General features: G+C 38.7%; 1 protein-coding gene and 1 long non-coding RNA gene across 2 annotated transcripts in view; one reads left to right on the top strand and one right to left on the bottom strand.

Annotated features, from left to right (window-relative positions):
* The window catches only part of LOC121819982 (uncharacterized), a 51,274-nt gene that overhangs the window by 14,290 nt on the left and 15,104 nt on the right, over window positions 1-21,880 (top strand). The window lies entirely within an intron of this gene.
* Window positions 8,272-20,849, bottom strand: BLOC1S6 (biogenesis of lysosomal organelles complex 1 subunit 6). Its single transcript, XM_042252523.2, has 5 exons — window positions 20,699-20,849; window positions 16,481-16,622; window positions 11,063-11,150; window positions 9,029-9,119; window positions 8,272-8,390 (listed from the first exon to the last, which is right to left on the bottom strand). Exons 1-5 carry the CDS (start codon window positions 20,778-20,780, stop codon window positions 8,272-8,274), a joined length of 522 nt encoding a protein of 173 aa, XP_042108457.1. The 5' UTR covers window positions 20,781-20,849.

Here is a 21,880-nt window from a genome sequence, read left to right on the forward strand (position 1 = left end):
GAATTAAAACTGCCTTGCAGGAAAACCAAAGAAGAGCTCTGTGCATTCTTCCCACTAGGCTCTCTCCTAACAAGGAAATCCATGCCTCCTCCATTTCTTCCAATATTATCAGACTGGATTAAACAAATTAGCAGATGAAATGGTGGGTCTACATGATTCCCTATCATTCAGTTCAGTTCAGTTCAGTCGCTCACTCGTGTCTGACTCTTTGCGACCCCATGAATCGCAGCACGCCAGGCTTCCCTGTCCATCACCAACTCCTGAAGTTCACTCAGACTCACGTCCATTGAGTCAGTGATGCCATCCAGCCAACTCACCCTCTGTCGTCCCCTTCTCCTCCTGCCCCCAATCCCTCCCAGCATCAAAGTCTTTTCCAATGAGTCAACTCTTCGCAATAGGTGGCCAAAGCACTGGAGTTTCAGCTTTAGCATCATTCCTTCCAAAGAAATCCCAGGGCTAAGGACTGGTTGGATCTCCTTGCAGTCTAAGGGACTCTTAAGAGTCTTCTCCAACACCACAGTTCAAACACATCAATTCTTCGGCGCTCAGCTTTCTTCACAGTCCAACTCTCACATCCATACATGACCACAGGAAAAACCATAGCCTTGACTAGATGGACCTTAGTTGGCAAAGTAATTTCTCTGCTTTTGAATATACTATCTAGGTTGGTCATAACTTTTCTTTCAAGGAGTAAGTGTCTTTTAATTTCATGGCTGCAGTCACCATCTGCAGTGATTCTGGAGCCCAGAAAAATAAAGTCTGACACTGTTTCCACTGTTTCCCCATCTATTTCCCATGGAGTGATGGGACCGGATGCCATGATCTTCATTTTCTGAATGTTGAGCTTTAAGCCAACTTTTTCACTCTCCTCTTTCACTTTCATCAAGAGGCTTTTTAGCTCCTCTTCACTTTCTGCCATAAGGGTGGTGTCATCTGCATATCTGAGGTTATTGAGATTTCTCCCAGCAATCTTGATTCCAGCTTGTGTTTCTTCTAGTCCAGCGTTTCTCATGATGTACTCTGCATAGAAGTTAAATAAGCAGGATGACAATATACAGCCTTGACGCACTCCTTTTCCTATTTGGAACCAGTCTGTTGTTCCATGTCCAGTTCTAACTGTTGCTTCCTGACCTGCATACATATTTCTCAAGAGGCAGGTCAGGTGGTCTGGTATTCCCATCTCTTTCAGAATTGTCCAGTTTATTATGATCCACACAGTCAAAGGCTTTGGCATAGTCAATAAAGCAGAAGTAGATGTTTTTCTGGAACTCTCTTGCTTTTTCCATGATCCAGCGGATGTTGGTAATTTGATCTCTGGTTCCTCTGCCTTTTCTAAAACCAGCTTGAACATCAGGAAGTTCACGGTTCATGTATTGCTGAAGCCTGGCTTGGAGAATTTTGAACATTACTTTACTAGCATGTGAGATGAGTGCAATTGTGCAGTAGTTTGAGCATTCTTTGGCATTCCCTTTCTTTGGGATTGGAATAGTTTTATCAGAAGGTTTAAAGTAAAACTCCTAAAGTAAGCCTATTTCTATCTCTGTTCCTAGGGTCTCTGGCCCAGGAAAACTCCCCAGCAATGTGGTAGCTTTGGCTTTTTCCCAGAATCAAATCTCACTCCACCAACTGTGGTTGTGTGATCTGGGCAGTTACTCAGACTCAGTGTATCTCAGCTGTCCTCAACTGCAAAATGTCCTCATCGATAAAATGCTAGTAAGGATATGGTACTGGGAAGGCAACTCAGCCGATCTGGGGCTCTGAACTTCAGGCTTGGGAATAAGCTGGAGGCAAATGTGGGATTATGGATCCAGCCAGAGATGAGAATTCTCTAAGAAATTGGACGAAACAAATGCTAGCAAGCAATGAGAACAAGTATGGGCTAGTGGCAGGACTCACCCGGGCGCTGGCCAGTGTTGCCTTCCGCCTTGAATTCCTGGATTAGCAGGCATAGAAACACATAAGCTCCTAAACAGCATCCTTATTATTAAATTAGATCATGCGTTTGTGTGCTCAGTCGTGTCCAACTCTTTGCAACCCCGTGACTGTAGCCGGTCAGGTTCCTTTGTCCATGGAATTTTCCAGGCAAGAATACTGGAGTGGGTTGCCATTTCCTTCTCCAGGGAATCTTCCTGACCCAGGGATTGAAACCAAGTCTCTTGCCTCTCCTGCATTGGCAGGTGGATTCTTTATCACTGTACCACCTGGGAAGCCGGAGTTCCTTATTAAACTAGATAATGTATATTTGAAAAATATAATATGCTAGAGCAGGAGACAATGACAATGTTAGATGCTTAAAGTTGTAATAAATAGAGAACTGTTAAGGTTGTCTCATAAATAAGGGAAGTAGGGAACGGAAGGGTGGTACTGTAAAATATCTGTGGAAAATAGCAATCTTAGCCCAGTAATCAAAGCCCATAGGAAGCTAAGAAAAACCCAGCACCCAGGTCGCACAAAGCCTTTACAGGAAAATAGCTCTCAGGATCCAGGACATTTTGAGGGGCCTAGGACCTTGTCCCATTTCAGAAGCAGAAATTCATGGATCCCTACTCCTCCCCTCACTCCCGTAACACTCAGCTGTTCTGTTTCCATATATCTTCTCATTTCTCCTTCAAGTACTAAAAGTGAGTACTCTGATCTACATATTCCCAAGACAGTAACTGACTAAGCCAAAGAGATTCTCTATGTCCCCATCTAGGCAGTTTTTACTGCCAGACTAATTTTTCCACTACTGAGCCCATAGGTTGGTTGCCCTTGGGCCAGGACCAAGGGGAAGAGTCAGGTGAATCAAAGCACAGAACTCTTGGGACCTTTGCCCACAACCAGATCTATTTTTGGCCTAGAATGCTTTTCTTAGACCAGGATTCCAAGCATGGTGGCTAATGACAGATTATATGATTGGAGAAAGAAAAAAAGAAAGAAAGAAAGAAAGAAAGAAACTTCAAGCCTAACATCAAACTAAAGATTCAAAAAGTTAGAAGAATGTAATTTTAAACCTTATCAAATATTTCACAGATCACTTTCAAACATCTCACTGCTTAAACAAAAATTCAGATCATACAGGAAATCTTGACTTACAAAAAAACTATAGTTGAAAATGCTTAGGCCAAACTTCATCAAACTGGTTGAGACAATACAGAATTCGTAGACTAGGGGAGCAGGGTACCACAAGATGGCAGCAGTGTCCCTTCTGTATTTCATCGGGTTTCAAGTCTAAGGTGTGTTCATCTGTTGAGTCTTTTCTAAAACTATTTACCTCTTCTTTGAAGCCATTTTTAAGAAAACTGAGCAGACCCCTAGTTAATACAGAAGGAATAATGCTACAATGGATGTGGCATCTATTCTTCTACAGTCCAGTACACACATTATCTCTGAGCGCATTTTATTCCCAAGAGCTTGGGACTGCCTATCTTTTTAAATCTAACAGAGTATGTAATCAGGAATAGAAGCAATGGCTTGGATTATCCAAGGATTACCAGCTCCTAAGCCATGTTACAATCTCAGGAACTTAATCTTTTTAATATTCCCTATTTGGCATTTATGTAATACAGGTTTTTATTATAGCCATTTTAAGTATCTGTTTCTCTCTCCTATTAGATTCAATTCAGTCTCAACTGTGATGGCTAATTTTACGTGGTAACTAGGCTCAGTCGTGTCTGACTCTTTGCAACCCCATGGACTGTAGCCTACCAGGCTCCTCCATCTACAGGATTTTCCAGGCAAAAGTACAGGAGTGGGTTGCCATTTCCTTCTCCAGGGGATCTTCCCAACCCAGGGATCGAACACGGGTCTCCCACATTGCAGGCAGATGCTTTACCATCTGAGCAACCAGGAAAGCCCCGGTAACTTGGCTAGATCATGTTATATAGTTATTTGGACAAATACCAGTCTAGATGTTGCTGTGAAGGTATTTTCTAGATGAGACTAAAATATAAATCAGCAGATTTTAAGATTGTATTTTTATTCCCTTGTACCAAGTTCTATATGCTTTTTGACTCTCCTTTTCAAAGTCCTAATAAAAGTCAAACCTGGAATGGAAGTGAGCAGCACCTATGTACACTTACCCAGATTTGAACCTTGCAGGCCTCCTGAAGCACTTTGGGAATATGCATGATCTACACCAGACTGAACAGCTAGCTACAACCTTTTCTTCAGTTTAAGATGAAGGGACAGGAGGGAGAGATGTTAATCTAAAACACGTGAATATTATTCTTCTTCTTCACATGCCTATAAGCCTCCCTTATTTCAGGGTACACAAAAGATACATCACTGTTTCCTTCTATTTCAGTCTTAGCCTTTCCTTTTCTCTTACTCAACTACCATACTCAACCAACTCCAAATTTTACTTATCTTCTCTTTGACTGCCCTTCCTTCACACTGTATTTCTTTGGAATTTTTGCTTTAAGTGCTTTTTATTTTTTTTTTTAATTTTTATTTTTACTTTATTTTACTTTACACTACTGTATTGGTTTTGCCATACACTGACTTGAATCCACCACGGGTGTATATGAGTTCCCAAACATGAACCCCCCCCTCCCACCTCCCTCCCCATTTAAGTGCTTTTTAAACTAGTCATTAGAACCGTCTCCCTTGACTACTCCCTTAAACTCTCTTAGTGGCTCTGAAAACAAACCCACTGAATAGTTTCACTCAAATGTTAACCTGAAGACTAGATGGCACCTGGCCTCATACATGCAAGCAGAGCTAAACTAGAACAAATCTTAAATGTCTGAGTCACCGGTACAAGCATAATTTCTCAGCAAATATATAAAATAGGAACCATCTTCCTTCAAAAGGGAAGCCTAGAAACTACTTTTTAAAATATGTGCACAGTGAGGTCTGAATGTTAATGATTAAAAATCACTGCTTTAAGGAAACCATATATATATATATATAATTTATTTGTAAAAGAATTTAATGAAATCTGTAGACTCAATCCTGAGAAACTCATATATACAAATCTCTGTGAGAAATTTATGAGAGTTCATGTCTCTTTCAAAAGCCATTGACAGAAGTCCCTCCTCCAGATGCCCAAGGACTACCACCTTAAAAAAATTAAAAACTTGACCTAAAATATTCTATTATAGTTGGAGTTTCCATAGGCTATGTATGGTCTTCATGAAGCACTTTTTACCAAACCACTGAAAGTATAACTTATTCTCAAATAGTGAAGAATTTTATAAAGTTGGGTTGTTTCAGCTAGAATCTTTTCGTAACACTTGCCATCACCTTGTTGAAAAGGATCTCATGAGCAGACCAGTCATTCTGTGACACACCTACAGAGAACACTGAGAGGAAGATGACAGCAGAGGAAAGCAAAGGAACAGAATGTCTGAATAAAGTACATAAAGCACACAGGGCTGTGTGCACATCAGTGCTTGACAGATGATACTGGATAATTCACAGACCTTTTTTCCTTTATTAAATGTGTAAAAACGAGTTCTCATTTTTACAAGCTCAAAATCAGGCAAGTATATGAGGGTATATAACTGGCACATATAAACTGTACCCACCAAAAAGCTCACTGCAGACACAATCCATACTACATTCAACGTCTGCATATTTACATGATATTTCCTGCAAAGTAAATACAAGATTAACTCCCATCACTTTAGTATGTATATGATATACGTACTGAAACATAGACAAACATAATCAAAACAAAGGCAGTTTTTTCCAAACAAAATACCAAAGGCAATTTTTTTCAACTCAAGTACCAATTCATTATTTTGTACAAAAAACAGCAAGACTAATTTAAGGGTTCTGCTCAGTTTTAGTCAGTAAGATATGTGTGTATGCTACTGAAATACAGCTAAAAGTTTTAGATTTTAATTACCAAGGTAACAGTACTTCTGTTTTACAATTGACCTAAAAATAGTGGTGCGTGCTCAGTTGCTCAGTAGTGTCAGACTCTTTAAAACCCCATGGACTGGGGCTCACCAGGCTCCTCTGTCCATGGCATTTTCCAGGCAAGAATACCAGAGTGGGTTGCCATTTCCTTCTCCAGGGAAACTTCCCAAACCAGGGATCAAACCCAAGTCTCTTACAAAAGTCTTCTTCATTGGCAAGCGGGTTCTTTACTGCTGCTTCACCTGGGAAGCCCCCAAAATAGGGGATGCCAATACATATTCTCAACATTTTAAGAAATCTTCAAAATGGAAACACATTTCTAAAAATACATGTATCTTGCCATTCATTCAATAAACATGATCTGCTTTAAAATAGATCACAAAAATTCAATTTACCAGAATTCTATACCTATTTCATATTTATTTCAGTCTTAAATCTGACTTCGTATCAAAAGCAGTAGTTTAAGAATTTATTCATAAGAGTAATCCCAAGAGTTACTGGGTAGCTTTCACATTATTTTATTCCTTATAAATCTAAATCACTACAAAGTCTCAACCAGTGGTTCCTTGAATCAGGCTTATATCTAGGAGGGTCCTTAAAATATGCATGGGCCCTATCTAAGAACTAATGAGTAAAAATCTTTCAGAAACTTTTTTTTTTTTTTTTTAGCTTCCAGGTGATAATATGCAGCCTAGATTGGAAGACTCTGACCTGGATCACCAGACTAGTGGTTCTCAATTTATAAAGTACATCTGAGTCACTTGACAAAACTTTTTTAAAAAACAGGAAGAAAAAAAAAAGCAAAACAAACAGATTTGCTTCAGCAGTTTGAGAATGGTGTCCAAGAACCAGTATTTCAAATAATCTTTGCAGGTGGGCCACAAACCACTCTTAAGAAACAATGCACGGACTTTGTCAGGTTGCAAATGAGCATATTCAGCAGTTTAGGTGGCGTCATTCTGCCAGTACTCATGATCCTGCCACCCCTGTAGTTTTAACTAGTGTTTTGAGGGTAACACACAGCCTTTAAAAATAAAATATATTTTTACTCTTACACATAAGGTCAAAGTCAAGTGAACTGTGAGATCATAATTCACTCACTAAAGAAGGAAAAATCTTTAAACAGACTGGTTCTTAGCACTTAACGTAAATCTAAATGCTTTCTCCATCCTGGGATGTGATCAGGGATAGTGCTTCCAGCCCACCAAATGTAATGTAGTTTATGAGAGACACATTCTAATCATAATCTGTAACCTAACCTACTCTGTACAGTCTGTGTGTAACAGAGATTGGACATCATTTGGATATTAAATAATACTAAAAAAGTGGACAATACATGCTCAATTTAAAATAATGAAACTTCATAATATTTCCCTCACATAATAAATATCTACATTTAATACTGGGGGGGGGATCTAGAAAACACTAAGGATATCATGCTGCCTCCTTTGTGAAGAAGCTATTTACTAGTTTTCCACCACTTTTGTCATTATCTGTAAAACGGATAGTTGCCATGTATAATTCTACTTTGAGAATTTTTTTTTTAACCACAAAAAAGTACACATGTAAGGCCACACAGCAAATCAGAGGATAGCTGGAAATAACAGTAACACTTTCCCCTTGGAAAGTCAAGTTCATTATCTTATCAACTTCACAACTGTATATCTCACAGAGTGTGATGACTAAAAATTATGAATATTTAAGTGCATTTGTGTGAAAGCTACACCACCTTCACCCAATTTTAGGAACAGATATAATCTACTTTGAACCCAAGAACTGCGTAAGAACTAAACAGCAACAACAAAGCTAGGAAGCAGATAAAAGTATATGGTCAGTGGAACCTCTATGGCATCTTGTTCACCTATCCTATGTCTAAGATGCTAATATTTCCTGTGTATATACTTTTCTATCACATTCTTCACAAAGGCTTATACCACCTCTTTTCCAGTGGCATATGTGATTAAACAGTTGGCATTTCTTAACCAAACAATGAAAAGGCAACTGCCAAAACCCAGTATTGTATTGTCAGAAAGGCAAATCATTTCATAAAATAAGAAACTGAAACTTTCAAATCCATAGTTTTTAAGAAGCTAAACAATGCATAATAAATTTTAACCACTTAAAGAGTCTAGACTATTAAAACAATCAAACCATTTTTTTGGTTTATAAATGACCTAAGGCCAAAATAATGAATTTAAAAAATAAGCAAAACAAAGTTGAAAAATTATACAAATATCCAAACCAGGCGACATTATGTCTTTTAAGCTTCTTGAATGGCTGAAATGAAGAGAGACAGCACTCCTGGAAAAGGATTTCAAAACAGAGCACAGTGGTATAAGGCACTACCTTAACATTAAGTCTACACCGGATCATCTTAAATCCAGAACAGGAACAGGAAAAGGAAGGATACCAACATCTGACTTCTCACGTCCTTTTAGCTGGTTTGGCAGTTAACTGCTTTTCTCTTTCAAATTCCTTCTCTCGTTGCTGCTCCCTTTCCAACTCTTCTTTTTGCCTCTTTTGCTGTAGTTTAAGTGCTCTTTCTAAGTCAAAAAAAAAAAAATTAAAAGCCAAGAGAACAAAAGGCTTATAGGTTATGGCCTAGTTTAAAAGCAGTAGTGCTAGTGGTTATGGGCAGATGCAACTGGGAGGTACGAATGACTAGGTGTGAGACAGGCTCAAAGATGTGCTGTACAACAGGGGAATATAGCCAATATTTAGTAACAACTGAAAATGGAAAATAACCTTTAAAAATTAAAAAAAATTTAAGTAATGGTGCTTTTATATAGTAATAAATTTCATATTTAACTTTAAAATTTGTCCTGGGCCATTTTTTTATTGAAGTATAGTTGCCGTACAATATAAGTTATAGGTATACAATATAGTGATTCACAATTTTTAATGTTCTGGGTAATTTAAAGTCTCCTTGATACAAAAAGTTTGTTACTCAAAACTCCTACGAATGACAATTACAGTGACATATTCAGAGAATGTGAGCCCACCAGCCCAGTTATTAGTAGAAAAACCCAGTGGGGTTCATAAGAATGTGTTTTAAAAGAAACTAATGTACCATGAATTAAGTATGTGATTGTATATGAATATATAAAAAGTCAGAAAATGAATTCTGAAGAAAAAGAGACAATCCTCTACTTCTGTAAAGACTGTAAAAAGAATTTTCAACTCACTTTTAACTTTGATGTCTTTTCATGAAGCATCAGCATCTCTTTTCTTATATTCACCAACTTGGCATGATAGTGTTTAGCTTCAGTGAACTTAAGATGGAAAAGTAAAATGAAAAGTCAACTTAAAACAGACTGAAATATCAAAATGGATGAATAAACCAATATCTAAGTTATAGCTCATTCTTCCTAAATTAGTCAAAACTTTTGAAGCTTTAATTATCTCCACATTTTAATTCAAAAAGTTTAAATTTAATTTAAACCACTAGTAGGGCTTTTGAGAATACTGGATTCAGTTCAGATTGATTAAAAAGTTACTAAACATAGACATTTATATTCTGTAAAGATAACATTTCCCCTTAAAAACATGCAGTATAATCCTGAAATTTTAGTAAGACTATCCAACAATGGTACCAGTTTCATTCAAGAAAAGTAAAACACTCTGTACAAGGGAAAGACCGAGCAGGGTACACAGGACGGTTGTGTCTGCCCATCTGGAAAAACCAAGCTGTGGCCAAAGAGCCCTGAGAAGGCTGTGGACAAGTTTGGTCATGTTCTTTGGGCTTCTGAAGTCAGACCAAGGAGAACAATCTCTGTAAGGACACTTTTCTTCCCAATGAATGATGTACAGACTTTCCATTTCAGCCAGAGATAGGAGAGAAGGAAAAAGCACTTCTTTCTCAGGAAGCAAGGTAACAGAGAGAGAAGATCAGGTAACAAAAATGAAAGATGTGTCAGTAGCGAGCTTAGCAGCCTTAATGTAGCTACAAGTCAAGTCAGAGTCTGATGAGCTAGAGAGCTTACAGACCCTCTTTCTCTTTCTGGCCTTCTATTATCAATTCCTACATGACAATCAAAACCACTCTTGGGCTGAGAGAAGGAAAAAGAGGAAGACTTAGTTTCTGCCCCTTCAGATGGAAGCAACAGTATTACATCTGCTTGGGTCTTTCATTTATCCTTAATTCATTCAACAAATATGTGCTCTGCTGCTATATGAACTCAGTGGGAAAGACAAAAGTTGGTGGGTTTTGCCCACTTCCTTCACAAATCAGGGACCACTTACTAGAAGACTTTGTATTTACAACCACACGTCACTGCCTAACACTAGAGAAGGTGGACTTGATTTGATTGTTATAAAAGGAAAACATTAATCAGCCACATTTTTCCAATGGAAAGTCCATTTTTGACATATATAAGAAAGCCCACAAAATCATGCAAACTACACTATTTCTAATGTTCAGGGTAAAGAGAAAGGTAGCCACAAGTTCCTTATTTCTGTCAATTCCCCATTTCTTAAAATAAAGTATATCAGTTCCTCTCATCAAAAAGCTAAAAAGCTTCTGGCAAAATGCAACTGTTGCCACTTATATTGAAAGATATAAAGGGTCCCTCAAGGACCGTCAGTCTCTTTCAGCATTAATTTGTTATGGCATTACAAAAATGCCATACAATTAAATAAATGCTAACTTTAAAAACCATGTACTTGATAAAGAGAGATGGTCTTCCTTAAAGGGAAAAACAGCACCCCCAAAATTCCTTACGTTTACTTTTCTTTATTAGTCTTTACTTATGAGCAGATCTATTCCAGACTTTCATATACAAGTTCAATTTCCTATCACAAGTTTAACATTTGAAAGTTAACAATTCAAGACAATAGAAGATCCAATAAAGTAAATCAAGGTTTCCTGTTAAACAACACATTCTAAATTTTAAAAATTAGAGAAAAAAAATCTCAAACATACGTAAGTACAAAATTGGGAGGATAAAACTATTTCTAAAACAACCTGTCTCTAAGCTGTTGTCAACTAAATCATACTTGAGAGTAAGTGCTGACTCTTTGTGATCCCATGGACTGTAACCCATCAAGGTCCTCTATCCACAGGATTATTCAGGCAAGAATTCTGGAGTGGGTTGCCAATTCCTCCTCCAATGGATCCTCCTGACACAGGGATTGAACCCACATCTCCTGTGGCTCCTGCATCAGCAGGTGATTTTTTACCACTAAGCCACCTGGGAAACCCCCAAATCATACTCACCAAAGCATTAATGTCCAACATAGAATGACATTCTTTAAATTTTGAAATTTCTTGTTCCAGTGTGTCTAATAATACAACTTGGTTCTGTCTGAAACAAAAGCATACAGCCAAAATAAACTCTATATACTTTAAGTGATGGTTCAGTAAAAGGAATCACATTCATCTTGGTTAATGTTAAAAGTAGATTAAGTTGGAAATTTATTGACTTTTCAATGCTTATTTAGTTTAACATAATCTTTTTCAAAATAATATTCCAAAGCCACATTCTGATAACCAAATATGTCTTTTATTCTGGCCTCAATTTCAGATTCTAGTAACATCAAACCATTTTTAATTATTTTATTACTTATTTCTAGCAACTCTGTATTATCCCTGAAAAAGTTTTTTATACTATCTTGCCCAAGAAATCTGATGTTTTATATATATTAAAATTGTAACATTACCATAAAGGAAAAGAAGTCATGAATTTTTAGATTAGAGCTGGGGAAAAAAATGTAGTATCAAGGGATAATAACCAGTTGTGTGATCTTGGAAATTTAGTTTTTCTGAACCTAAATTCATTTACAAAGTAAGAAGGTCACATCAGGTAATTTCTAAGATTTCTCATTAAAATTGAGGAAGAGAAACCAACTTCTCTGATATTCTCCTCCAGATCAACCAATGCTAGGATCACGGGAATAAGTGACACTGGGGGAGGTGGGGGGGGGGGTGTCATTTAATCAAATACTGTGAAGACTAATATAGACAAACAAAGGTATGACATGATGGGCTTCCAAAACTATGTTAGACAGAAAACAATGATGACAAAAAGAAATAGCAATGAAGAGACTGAAGGGCAGTTGTAACATCTCCTCATTCAGCACACAAACCACACAGGTCATAAGTGTCCCTTCAGCTCTGACTGGAGACAACAGAGGGTGAAACACTGAATGGATGAGAGGAGAACTCAGCAAGTCAACGATCCAAGACAAGTAGGACAGCAAAACCACGGTGTTACAACTGGAAAACATAAAAACAGAAAGAAACCAAAAGTGGGTTCTTCCAAAAAGATTGATAAAATTGATAACCTTCCAGCTAGATTAACAAAGAAAAAGAGAAAGAAGACTCAAATCACTAACATAATTTATGGAAAGGGAGTCATTGCTACTTATCCCATGGATGTTAAAAAGGATAATACAGGAATACTACAGATAGCTCTATGCCCACAAATTTGATAACTTAGAATGGAAATGACTAATTCCTTGAAAGACACAAACTACAAAAACTCACACAAGGAGAAACAGATCATCTAAGTAGGCCTATACTTATAATTAGCAACTTTCCAGAAATGAAAGTACCAGGAAAGATGACTTCACTGACAGTTTCTATCAAACATTTAAGGAGGAAATTATACCAATTTTCCACACTCTCCTTTAGAAATGGAAGCAAAGGGGGCACTTTCCAATTCATCCTATGAGGCCAGCATTATCCTAAAGTCAAAACCAGATAAAGACATTACAAGAAAGGAAAACTATAGACCATTATCTTTCACAAAACATAGATGCAAAAATCCTCAACAAAATACCAACAAATCAAATCCCGCAATATACGAAAAAGAATTATATACCACAGCCAAGTGGGATTTATTCCAAATACACAAAGCTGGTTCAGCATTTGAAAATCAATCAGTGAAACCCACATCAACTGGTTAAAGAAGAAAAACCATATGGTCTCATCAGATGCAGAAAAAGCATTTGACAAAGTCCAACATACATTCATGATTAAAAACATTCTCATCAAATTAGGAAGAGAGAAACTTCCTCAACTTGATAAAGAATATCTTTAAAAAAAAATAATAATAGCCACAGCATCTAGTAAGAAACTAGATGCTTTCCACCTAAAGATCAGGAGCAAGAAAAGAAAGTCCACTCTCAGTAATCCTAGGCAACACTGTATCAGAAGTCCTAATGCAGAAAGACAAGAAAAGGAAATAAAAAGCATACAATTAGAAAGGAAGAAATAAAACTGTCTTTATTCACAGAAAACATGATTGCCTCTGTGGAAAATCCCAAAGAATCAACAACAGACGAAAATCAGGAATGAAAATATGGATACAGCAAGGTTTCAGAATACAAAGTTAACATACAAAAGTCAGCCGCTTTCATACATATCAGCAATGCATAATTAGAATAAAAAATCAATACCACTGACAATAATCCCTGTCAAATAAAATATACTTTGGTATAAATCTAACAAAATACATATAGGCTCTATATGTAAAAACTATTAAATTCTAATGAAAGAAATAAATGAGATCTAAATATGGAAGAGATATTCTAAGTACATGGAATAAAAAACTCAACATGCTAAGATATCAATTCTTCCCAACTTGATCCATAGGGTCAATGCAATCTCAATCTAAATCCCAGCAAGTTATTTTGTAGATGTCAACAAACTGACTCTAAAATTCACATGGAAAGCCAAAGACCCAGACTAGCCAAGACATACAGAAGAAAAATAAAACTGGAAGACTTATATTACTTACATTACCAAATTTCAAATTTCATTACAGAAACTACAAAAATCAAGATAGCATCGTATTACTGAAAGAACAGAAACACTGATCAACGGAATAGTCTAGAAAGCGCTTAACTTGACCCATAAATTTCTTTTTTCTTTCTCTGAAGTTTGCTTCAGCTCAGTTCAGTTCAGTAGCTCAGTCGTGCAAAACTCTTTGCGACTCCAAGGACTGCACCACGACAGGCTTCCCTGTCCATCAGCAACTCCTGGAGGTTACTCAAACTCATGTCTATCAAGTCAGTGATGCCATCTAACCATCCAATCCTCTGTCATCCGTCCTCTTCTCCTCCCACCTTCAATCTTTCCCAGCATCAGGGTCTTTTCCAATGAGTTAGTTCTTCACATCAGGTGGACAAAGTATTGGAGTTTCAGCCTCAACATCAGTTTCCAATGAATATTCCAATGAATATTTAGGACTGATTTCCTTTAGGATTGACTGGTTGGATCTCCTTGCAGTCCAACGGACTCTCAAGAGTCTTCTCCAACACCACAGTTCAAAAGCATCAGTTCTTCAGTGCTCAGCTTTCTTTATAATCCAACTCTCACATCTATACATGACTACTGGAAAAACCATAGCTTTGACTAGACAGACCTTTGTCAGCAAAGTAGTATCTCTGCTTTTTAATATGCTGTCTAGGTTGGTCATAGTTTTTCTTTCAAGGAGCAAGCGTCTTTTAATTTTATGGCTGTAGTTATCCTCTGCGGTGATTTTGGAGCCCAAAACAATAAAGTCTGACACTGTTTCCACTGTTTCCCCATCTATTTACCATGAAGCAATGGGACCAGATGCCATGATCTTAGTTTTCTGAATGCTGAGTTTTAAGCCAACTTTTTCACTCTCCTCTTTCACTTTCATCAAGAGGCTCTTTAGTTCTTCTTCTCTTCATGCCATAAGGGTGGTGTCATCTGCATATCTGAGGTTATTGATATTTTTCCCAACAATCTTGATTCCAGCTTGATTCATCCAGCCCAGCATTTCTCATGATATACTCTGCATATAAGTTAAATAAGCAAGGTGACAATATACAGCCTTGACGTACTCCTTTCCTGACTGGGAACCAGTCTGTTGTTCCACGTCCAGTTCTAACTATTGCTTTTTGACCGGCATACAGATTTCTCAGGAGGCAAGTCAGGTGGTCTGGGATTCCCATCTCTTTATGATTTTTCCAGTTTGTTGTGATCCACCCAGTCCAAGGCTTTAGCGTAGTCAGTGAAGCAGAAGTAGATGTTTTTCTGGATCTCTCTTGCTTTTTCAATGATCCAATGGATGTTGGCAATTTGATCTCTGGTTTCTCTGCCTTTTCTAAATCCAGCTTGAACATCTGGAAGTTCACGGTTCACGTACCGCTGAAGCCTGGCTTGGAGAATTTTGAGCATTACTTTGCTAGCATGGGAGATGAGTGCAATTGTGCAGTAGTTTGAGCATTCTTTGACATTGCCTTTCTTTGGGACTGGAATGAAAACTGACCTTTTCCAGTCCTGTGGCCACTGCTGAGTTTTCCAAATTTGCTGGCATAATGAATGCTTATCTTTCCTTAACACTTAGGAACTTTACTAACTGCTTATTTATCATATTCAATTGTTATAAATAGTAGCTGAAATTACTATCATCCTCATCATCATTGTCCAGATGCCTAAGAAGATAAATGGGGCTATTCAAACACTAAATTTCAGCCAATGTCCTCACCAATTACACTTTCCATTTACTTGATTCCCAGCTTTTTATACATAAAGTGTTCTCTAATGTGCTTTGCTTGCAGAGTTGCTTACCCTCCTTCAGTCTATCACACATCATCCAAACTCACTCACAAAATCTTTATGACTCTTCTGCCACAAGCACTGACTGGTGTTAAAATACAAGACATAACACACACAAGGAACAAAAAAATATCTCACTTGGAACTAGCAGAAAACTAAGAATGTTACAAACTCCCTTAACTACAGTAGGGTACCACATGTAATAGAACACAGTATCATCTTTGTACTCATTTATCATCTTCAAACCCAAGGATTGTAACATTGGTTACTATTTACAAAATGGACAATGTTGTTGATTACTCCTCTCCTTTTGCCCTAATAAAGGCTTGTGAGATTAGTTTTCAAAGAGAAAGCCTTGGTGCAGCAGCTGTTCATAGCGAGTTTAAAGCTGACCACCACAAAAAAGAAATAATAGGCCAGTGTGGGCAATTCAGAGAGGTCCTAACCCAAGAGGAATTAGAAACTCAGGTATTTGTTTCTGGGTGGGAACTGATAAAGTCAGAGTATAATTTCTGCATACTGATCACACTCTGGGCTCACACCCTGATCACACACTATGGGTTCCATTCTCCCTTATCCTGTTCGTCTCTTAGCTTATTCCCCAATCTTTTAGTTAGCTAGTAGAGCTCCATTCCATTAACTAGGACTGAAATGGGTCATCTCAAGAAGAGGTAATTAGAACTTTCTGGCAACTCATGTGAACCAACAACAGAAAACAAATGTGACTCTCATGGAGACAATTTTGCAGCTCTACTCAGAAATAGACATAAACCCATTTGCAACATTCCCAAGAGACAGTACTTTCTTAAAATGGTGGTGAGAAACCAAAACTAATTAGCATCTAGATAAGATTTAGGCGTACTTCTTAGAAGACACCAAATACTCTAGGAGCATTCATCTCACTTTTTACATTTAAATCACAGGATAGTATGTGTGTAATTTAATTACTCCATGTCCATTTGCTATCACAAAAGATAAAGAAATACTCTATGGTATTATATGCTATAAAATATACCCCTAATACAGTATATACGTTACTTATACAGTGAACTATGACTATGCCAGAGGGGAGAGAGGTGTCAGTGGTTTTCGCCGGCTCACGTGAGTTCCTGGAGAGCTTGTTTCGATCTCTGCAGGTCTGGCAAGTAGTGAGAAAGCAAGCCTTCTGCCAGCTGCTCCACGGCCTTATCTTCTACGGCCAAGTCTTCTATTAACCCTTCATCTGGAGAAGTGTCACTTAAACCTGTCCCCGAGCAAAAGATCGTATTTAGGAAACTTTTAAACTGACACAGGGATAAGAGAGTAGTAGGGATGGGGGGAAGGAGGCTGGCAGTGAGCTCAGACTACACACACAGGATACTATAAGTATCTTTTTTTTTTTAATTTTTACTTTCTGAGAAGCCTCTATAAATTAAGCTATGAGCACTCAAAAAATATTTTTAAGTTACTAGCACAAGGTTATGTCTAGATTAAAAGAACATTAATACGTGCAATTTCCATGTTTATGTATTTTTCAGGGTAGAGGATTTAGAGTTTTCAATGAATTATTAAAGGAGTCTGAGGCCTAAAAGGAAGGAATAATCACTGAATGGAAGCAAGAAATTCTTCTTTTCCAAATTATACATATTTTAAATGCAGTGCCTAAAAATATTTCTTTCAGGTCGATGGACTGAAATGGATGAACATTTATTTTGCAGACAGCCTGATATATTACTTACATGTAAAGGACAGTTGTTTTGTCAGCTTTCAGAGAGCAGGAGAGAGATTTTCTAAGAATTTCTCCTCTCTTGAGATTCATCTGAATTTATCATAGAAAATAGTGTAAAGTAATCATCACTGTGTAAATCTAGACATGATGCCAGCTCTTCCTTTGAATAATAACAGTGTAAGCACTGTGCTAGGCATTCAAAAATGTCTAACATGAATACCCATCAATCACTACTCGTACCAAGAAAAATACAAAACATTTTCTAACTAGGGTTCAATGAATTGTAAGATTTTAGAATCACTGGTCTAGAATGAAAAAAAAAAAAAAACCAAGTGAATGGTCACATTATTAAAACTGTAGTCCAAACCATTTCAAAATTAATATTAAACTCTGAAATACCTATCTTTAATCATAATCTAATAATAACCTGTAATATCAAATTAGGTCATTATATAGAATACATTTACCACAATACATTGTTTATAGCTCTTTTCCAAGTACAGTTTTTACCACAGATTTAAATTTTGGCAAGACTGAGAAAAACAACAGGCTGTCATATATTCAAAATTAGCTTTTAGAGATCAAAATAAAATAGCACGGTTTTTATTTGGATCCTGAGAAACACATGAACAAACTGGACTTCCCTAGGTTGCAAGGCAATATTAAAACAAGAGCTAGCTAGAAACTGAAGCACTCCACAAATGAAATAAAAAATGTAATGGGAAAAGTAAAGTATGTACAGATATTGCCATTGATGTACCATCAGATGGGAACCTAATAAAATATATCTGATGATTCATGCCACTGCTAAAGGCTTCTTTACAAAATAGTGCAAACAGCAGCAACTCTCTTTAAAAAAAATATAGAAAACAAAAGGATCACAGATAAGCAGAAACAAATAAGAATATTTCAACCTTAAGGAAAAAGAACCAGTACACCTTCCTTATGCTATATAAACATTTTAATTCACAGACACTACCCTCCCCCCGCCCCACCCCAGACTTCTGGTTAGTATTTGGAAGAGTCTGTTACTCATCTTTTACACACATTTATTCCCTAAGTTCAAGGTGCTTTATTGTCAGGGACAAGAAACTTTTGCTGCACATATGCTGTATGCAGTAGTTTCTGGGGTTACAACAATAAATGAGGCAAGTCCCCTTCCCTGAAAGGGCTCGATACAGGTGAATCCGAGAATGTGAGAGGTGCCCTTGGATGTGAGAAAGATTACTTTCACCAGGGATATTGGGGAACAATTCTAAAGGAGGTGTGGGCATTTGAGTTGAAGCTTGAAGAATGGGATAGAATTTTCATTTCTTTCTTCTTTCTTTTTAAATGTTACTCATTGTGAAAAACTTAAAATACAATAGAACAGGGCATAACCTGAAAAGTAAAAATATGCCTTCTCGCTATCTTACTCCAGACAGAGTCACTCTGGAGTTTTCTTAAATAGCCTTCAAGAAATTGTCTTTGCAAACTCATGCTTAAACCCTGTTTTTATCACAAATGAAATATTGCTTATACTGTAACTTTTCTCATAAATATGGATCTCAGGTATCATCTGTATCAACATATATGAATTTACTCCATTGTTTTTAACATAATACAATTCTACCATAGTTTGTGTAACCAGTTCCCTGCTGTTATGGACTGAATGTTTGTGTCCTCCCCCAAAATGTATACACTGAAGTCCTAACCTCCCATGTAAAGGTATTTGGAGGTGGGAGTCTTAGGGAAATAATTGTTTAGATGGTGTGTAAGTGTAGGGCCCCCATGATGGGAATACGGGCCTTAAAATAAGAAGAGAGATCAGTACTCTCTCTTTCCACCCTGTGAAGGCACAGCAGAAAGCAGCCATCTGCAAGATCTGAAGAGTGTCCTCAGCAGGAATGTATTTTGCTCACACCTACACCTTGGACTTCACAGCCTCCAGAACTTCAAGGAATGAATGTCTGTTGTTTAAGCCACTCAGTCTATGTTATTTTGTTACAGCAGCCCAAGTAGACTAAGACACCTACAGAAAATAAGCCATCTATTTCACTTTTCGCTATTTCAAACAATGTTGCAGTGAGCTGTGCTTGTCTTTGCATATTCATATCATTGTTTCTGTAGAATAAATTCTTAGAACTAGGTTAATGGGACAAGGGGTTTATGCATTTGTTAACAGACACTGGAAAACTACCTTCCTATGAGATGGCACCAATTTACACTTCCACCAACAACCTACAGAGGGCTATCTCCAAATGGGGAAGAATTCTAAGACTGGAGAAAAAGGGGTACAACAAGAGGAAAGGAAGAAGCATAGGACTGCTCTGGAAAGAGAGGTTAGTTCAGCGTGTCTGGAGCATGAGAGATTCACTAGTGAGCTGAATAGTAGCTCTAAGACTATGCAGCCAGCAATGACGACCCTTGAGTGCCAAGCTAATGTGTTTGGCCCTTAATTTAGTAAGGAGCCATTTATGGTTTCCAAGCAAGTAAGTGACATGATGGGACCCAGATCTTGGGGCAGTGATGTGACAGTGTGATAGATGGGATGGAAGAATAATAAGAGACTGGAGCTGGACTAGCCTTACAACTGTTATTGTTAAAGGGTGAAAATACAAAAGGGAGAAGGAAATTGTAGGGCAGAATCCCTTGGAATAAACAGGGGTGGGAGGAAAGAGTTAAGAATAATGTCAAAGTTTCAAGAGATCATGACTTGGCACCATTAATAGGATCAGAAATCTATATTTACTTAAGTACATGCTGTAGGGTAAGATTAGTGCAAAATGACCATGTTAAAGTACCCAGAAAGCAGATGGAAGAGCAAGCAGCAGAGAGACCCAACCTGCATTTACATACAAGGAAGTCATATTTATAGAAGCAACTTATGAAGGTGTGAAGAGGGAGATCACTGAGGAAAAGCATGACCAAGGAAGACCTGAGAGCTATCAGCTTCGCGGTAAGTTCTATGTTTCTGGAACAGGAAGTACAAGTAAAGGCACGTCCAAAGTCCTGCAGCCTTTCTTATCTAGGGTTCCTCATCTGAACCACAGAACACACAAACTGTTTCTCAATTCTCCCAAGGATAGTACATACGCATAGGCAGTACCACTATGGATGCAGAACAAGTCGATTCATTACATTCAGTAGATGCCTTAGGCCATTCAGGTTTAAACCTTTCCTTGAATTCGGGTTGAGAAAGACTGCTGAATGGAACAGGGATGCAATAAGGTCAACAAGCAAGACAAGCATTTCATGAGTGAGTGGTCAGTAATACCGGATACCTCAGCTCTCTGAATAACAAACCAATCATCCTGGCAAATCCATCTTCAACCACTAACTTGTAACAAATAGCCAATAGTGTGCTGCAGTCAATAAGCAGATTCAGAATGGCTTCTCTTTCAACCCCCACGAACAGCACCCCAAACGCCGTTTTTTCCCACCCCCCCTCCACCCCCAGATCTCGTTTCCCGCCCCTCCTCTGGGTAGGAAGGCCGGCAGGGCAAGGTTCCCTTATTCCGCCCCGCGGCCAGTCTCGGGTCAGCAGCTGCTGAAAGCAACTTACTCCAGCTGGGCAGCCCGGAGAACCACCCACTTGGGTCAGACTGCCCGCCCGGCCCAATAGCACTTACCTGGCGTCAGGTCCCCGGCCTCCAGGACTTCGGGTGGCCCTGCCAGGACCCCGTCCGGGGAAGGCGGCCCAGGGACACTCATGTCCCTCCCGCTGGGAACAGGGAAGGGGCAGTTGCACAGACTGTCAGACGCAGTGAGGATGCACCGAATGCGCCCAGAGCCCACCCGGACAGAAGCGACGGTCGCACCAGGAAGTGACGAAAGCGGAAGATGGCCGGCTCGGGGCACGTGACTGCGGGCCTTTCCCACACCCTTTTTTCTCTCCCCCTCCCGGCGCTTTTAGGAGTTCAAGCTGAAGTGCTAGTGGGGTGGGGACTGGGAGTCTATGGGAGTCGTGGGGCGCGAGTCCCCGACTCTGGTGGTCGGCGGGCGGGATGAAAGAGGCAGTGTCTGAAAGCGGCTAGGTTGAGCTCGCGCTGTGTTGAGCCTGGGCCAGCAGTTGGACTTTGATCAGTAGGCCAGGTGCAGCTTTTCAGTTTTGTATCCTTATTAAGGAAATACCTTAAGGACTGCAGTTTGAACCCATTATAAATTCACGTTTAGCTCTCCTCAGCCTTGCTAACTAGGAGTTTGTCAAGATTCATCTCTCCTCTTGTTGATTGTAGGTGAACGATGTAAGGCCTGGCTTGCAGCATCTATTAATATCTACTGAGCAAATTCAGCCAAATTACCATAAACTGCACTTACTGAGATCCTATGGGATGATGTCATGAATTTTTATGAAAAACAATTAGAAATGGGCAGAAGCTGCCTCAGACCAATAAAATGATACCTCCTTACTTTAGACCTGCTCACTTAAACTGTAATCAGTTCAGCTCAGTTCAGTCGCTCAGTCGTGTGCAACTCTTTGTGACCCCATGAATCGCAGCGCACCAGGCCTCCCTGTTCATCATCTCCCGGAGTTCACTCAAACTCACGTCCATCGAGTGGGTGATGCCATCCAGCCATCTCATCCTCAGTCCTCCCCTTCTCCTGCCCCGAATCCCTCCCAGCATCAGAGTCTTTTCCAATAAGTCAACTCTTGGCGTGAGGTGGCCAAAGTACTGGAGTTTCTGCTTTAGCATCATTCCTTCCAAAGAAATCCCAGGGCTGATCTCCTTCAGAATGGACTGGCTGGATCTCCTTGCAGTCCAAGGGACTCTCAAGAGTCTTCTCCAACACCACAGTTCAAAAGCATCAAT

This window comes from Ovis aries, chromosome 7, assembly GCF_016772045.2.
Source record: "Ovis aries strain OAR_USU_Benz2616 breed Rambouillet chromosome 7, ARS-UI_Ramb_v3.0, whole genome shotgun sequence".
NCBI lineage: Eukaryota > Metazoa > Chordata > Mammalia > Artiodactyla > Bovidae > Ovis > Ovis aries.

Bases quoted from the DNA above. Each gene is read 5' to 3' on its own strand.
- BLOC1S6 (XM_042252523.2), bottom strand. From the start codon at position 20,780: ATGAGTGTCCCTGGGCCGCCTTCCCCGGACGGGGTCCTGGCAGGGCCA. The intron at 16,623-20,698 runs GTAAGTGCTATT...GCTCGGGGACAG, and splicing joins GGCCGGGGACCTGACGCCAG to GTTTAAGTGACACTTCTCCA. The intron at 9,120-11,062 runs GTGAGTATGATT...TTCCATCTTAAG, and splicing joins TGTTGGACATTAATGCTTTG to TTCACTGAAGCTAAACACTA.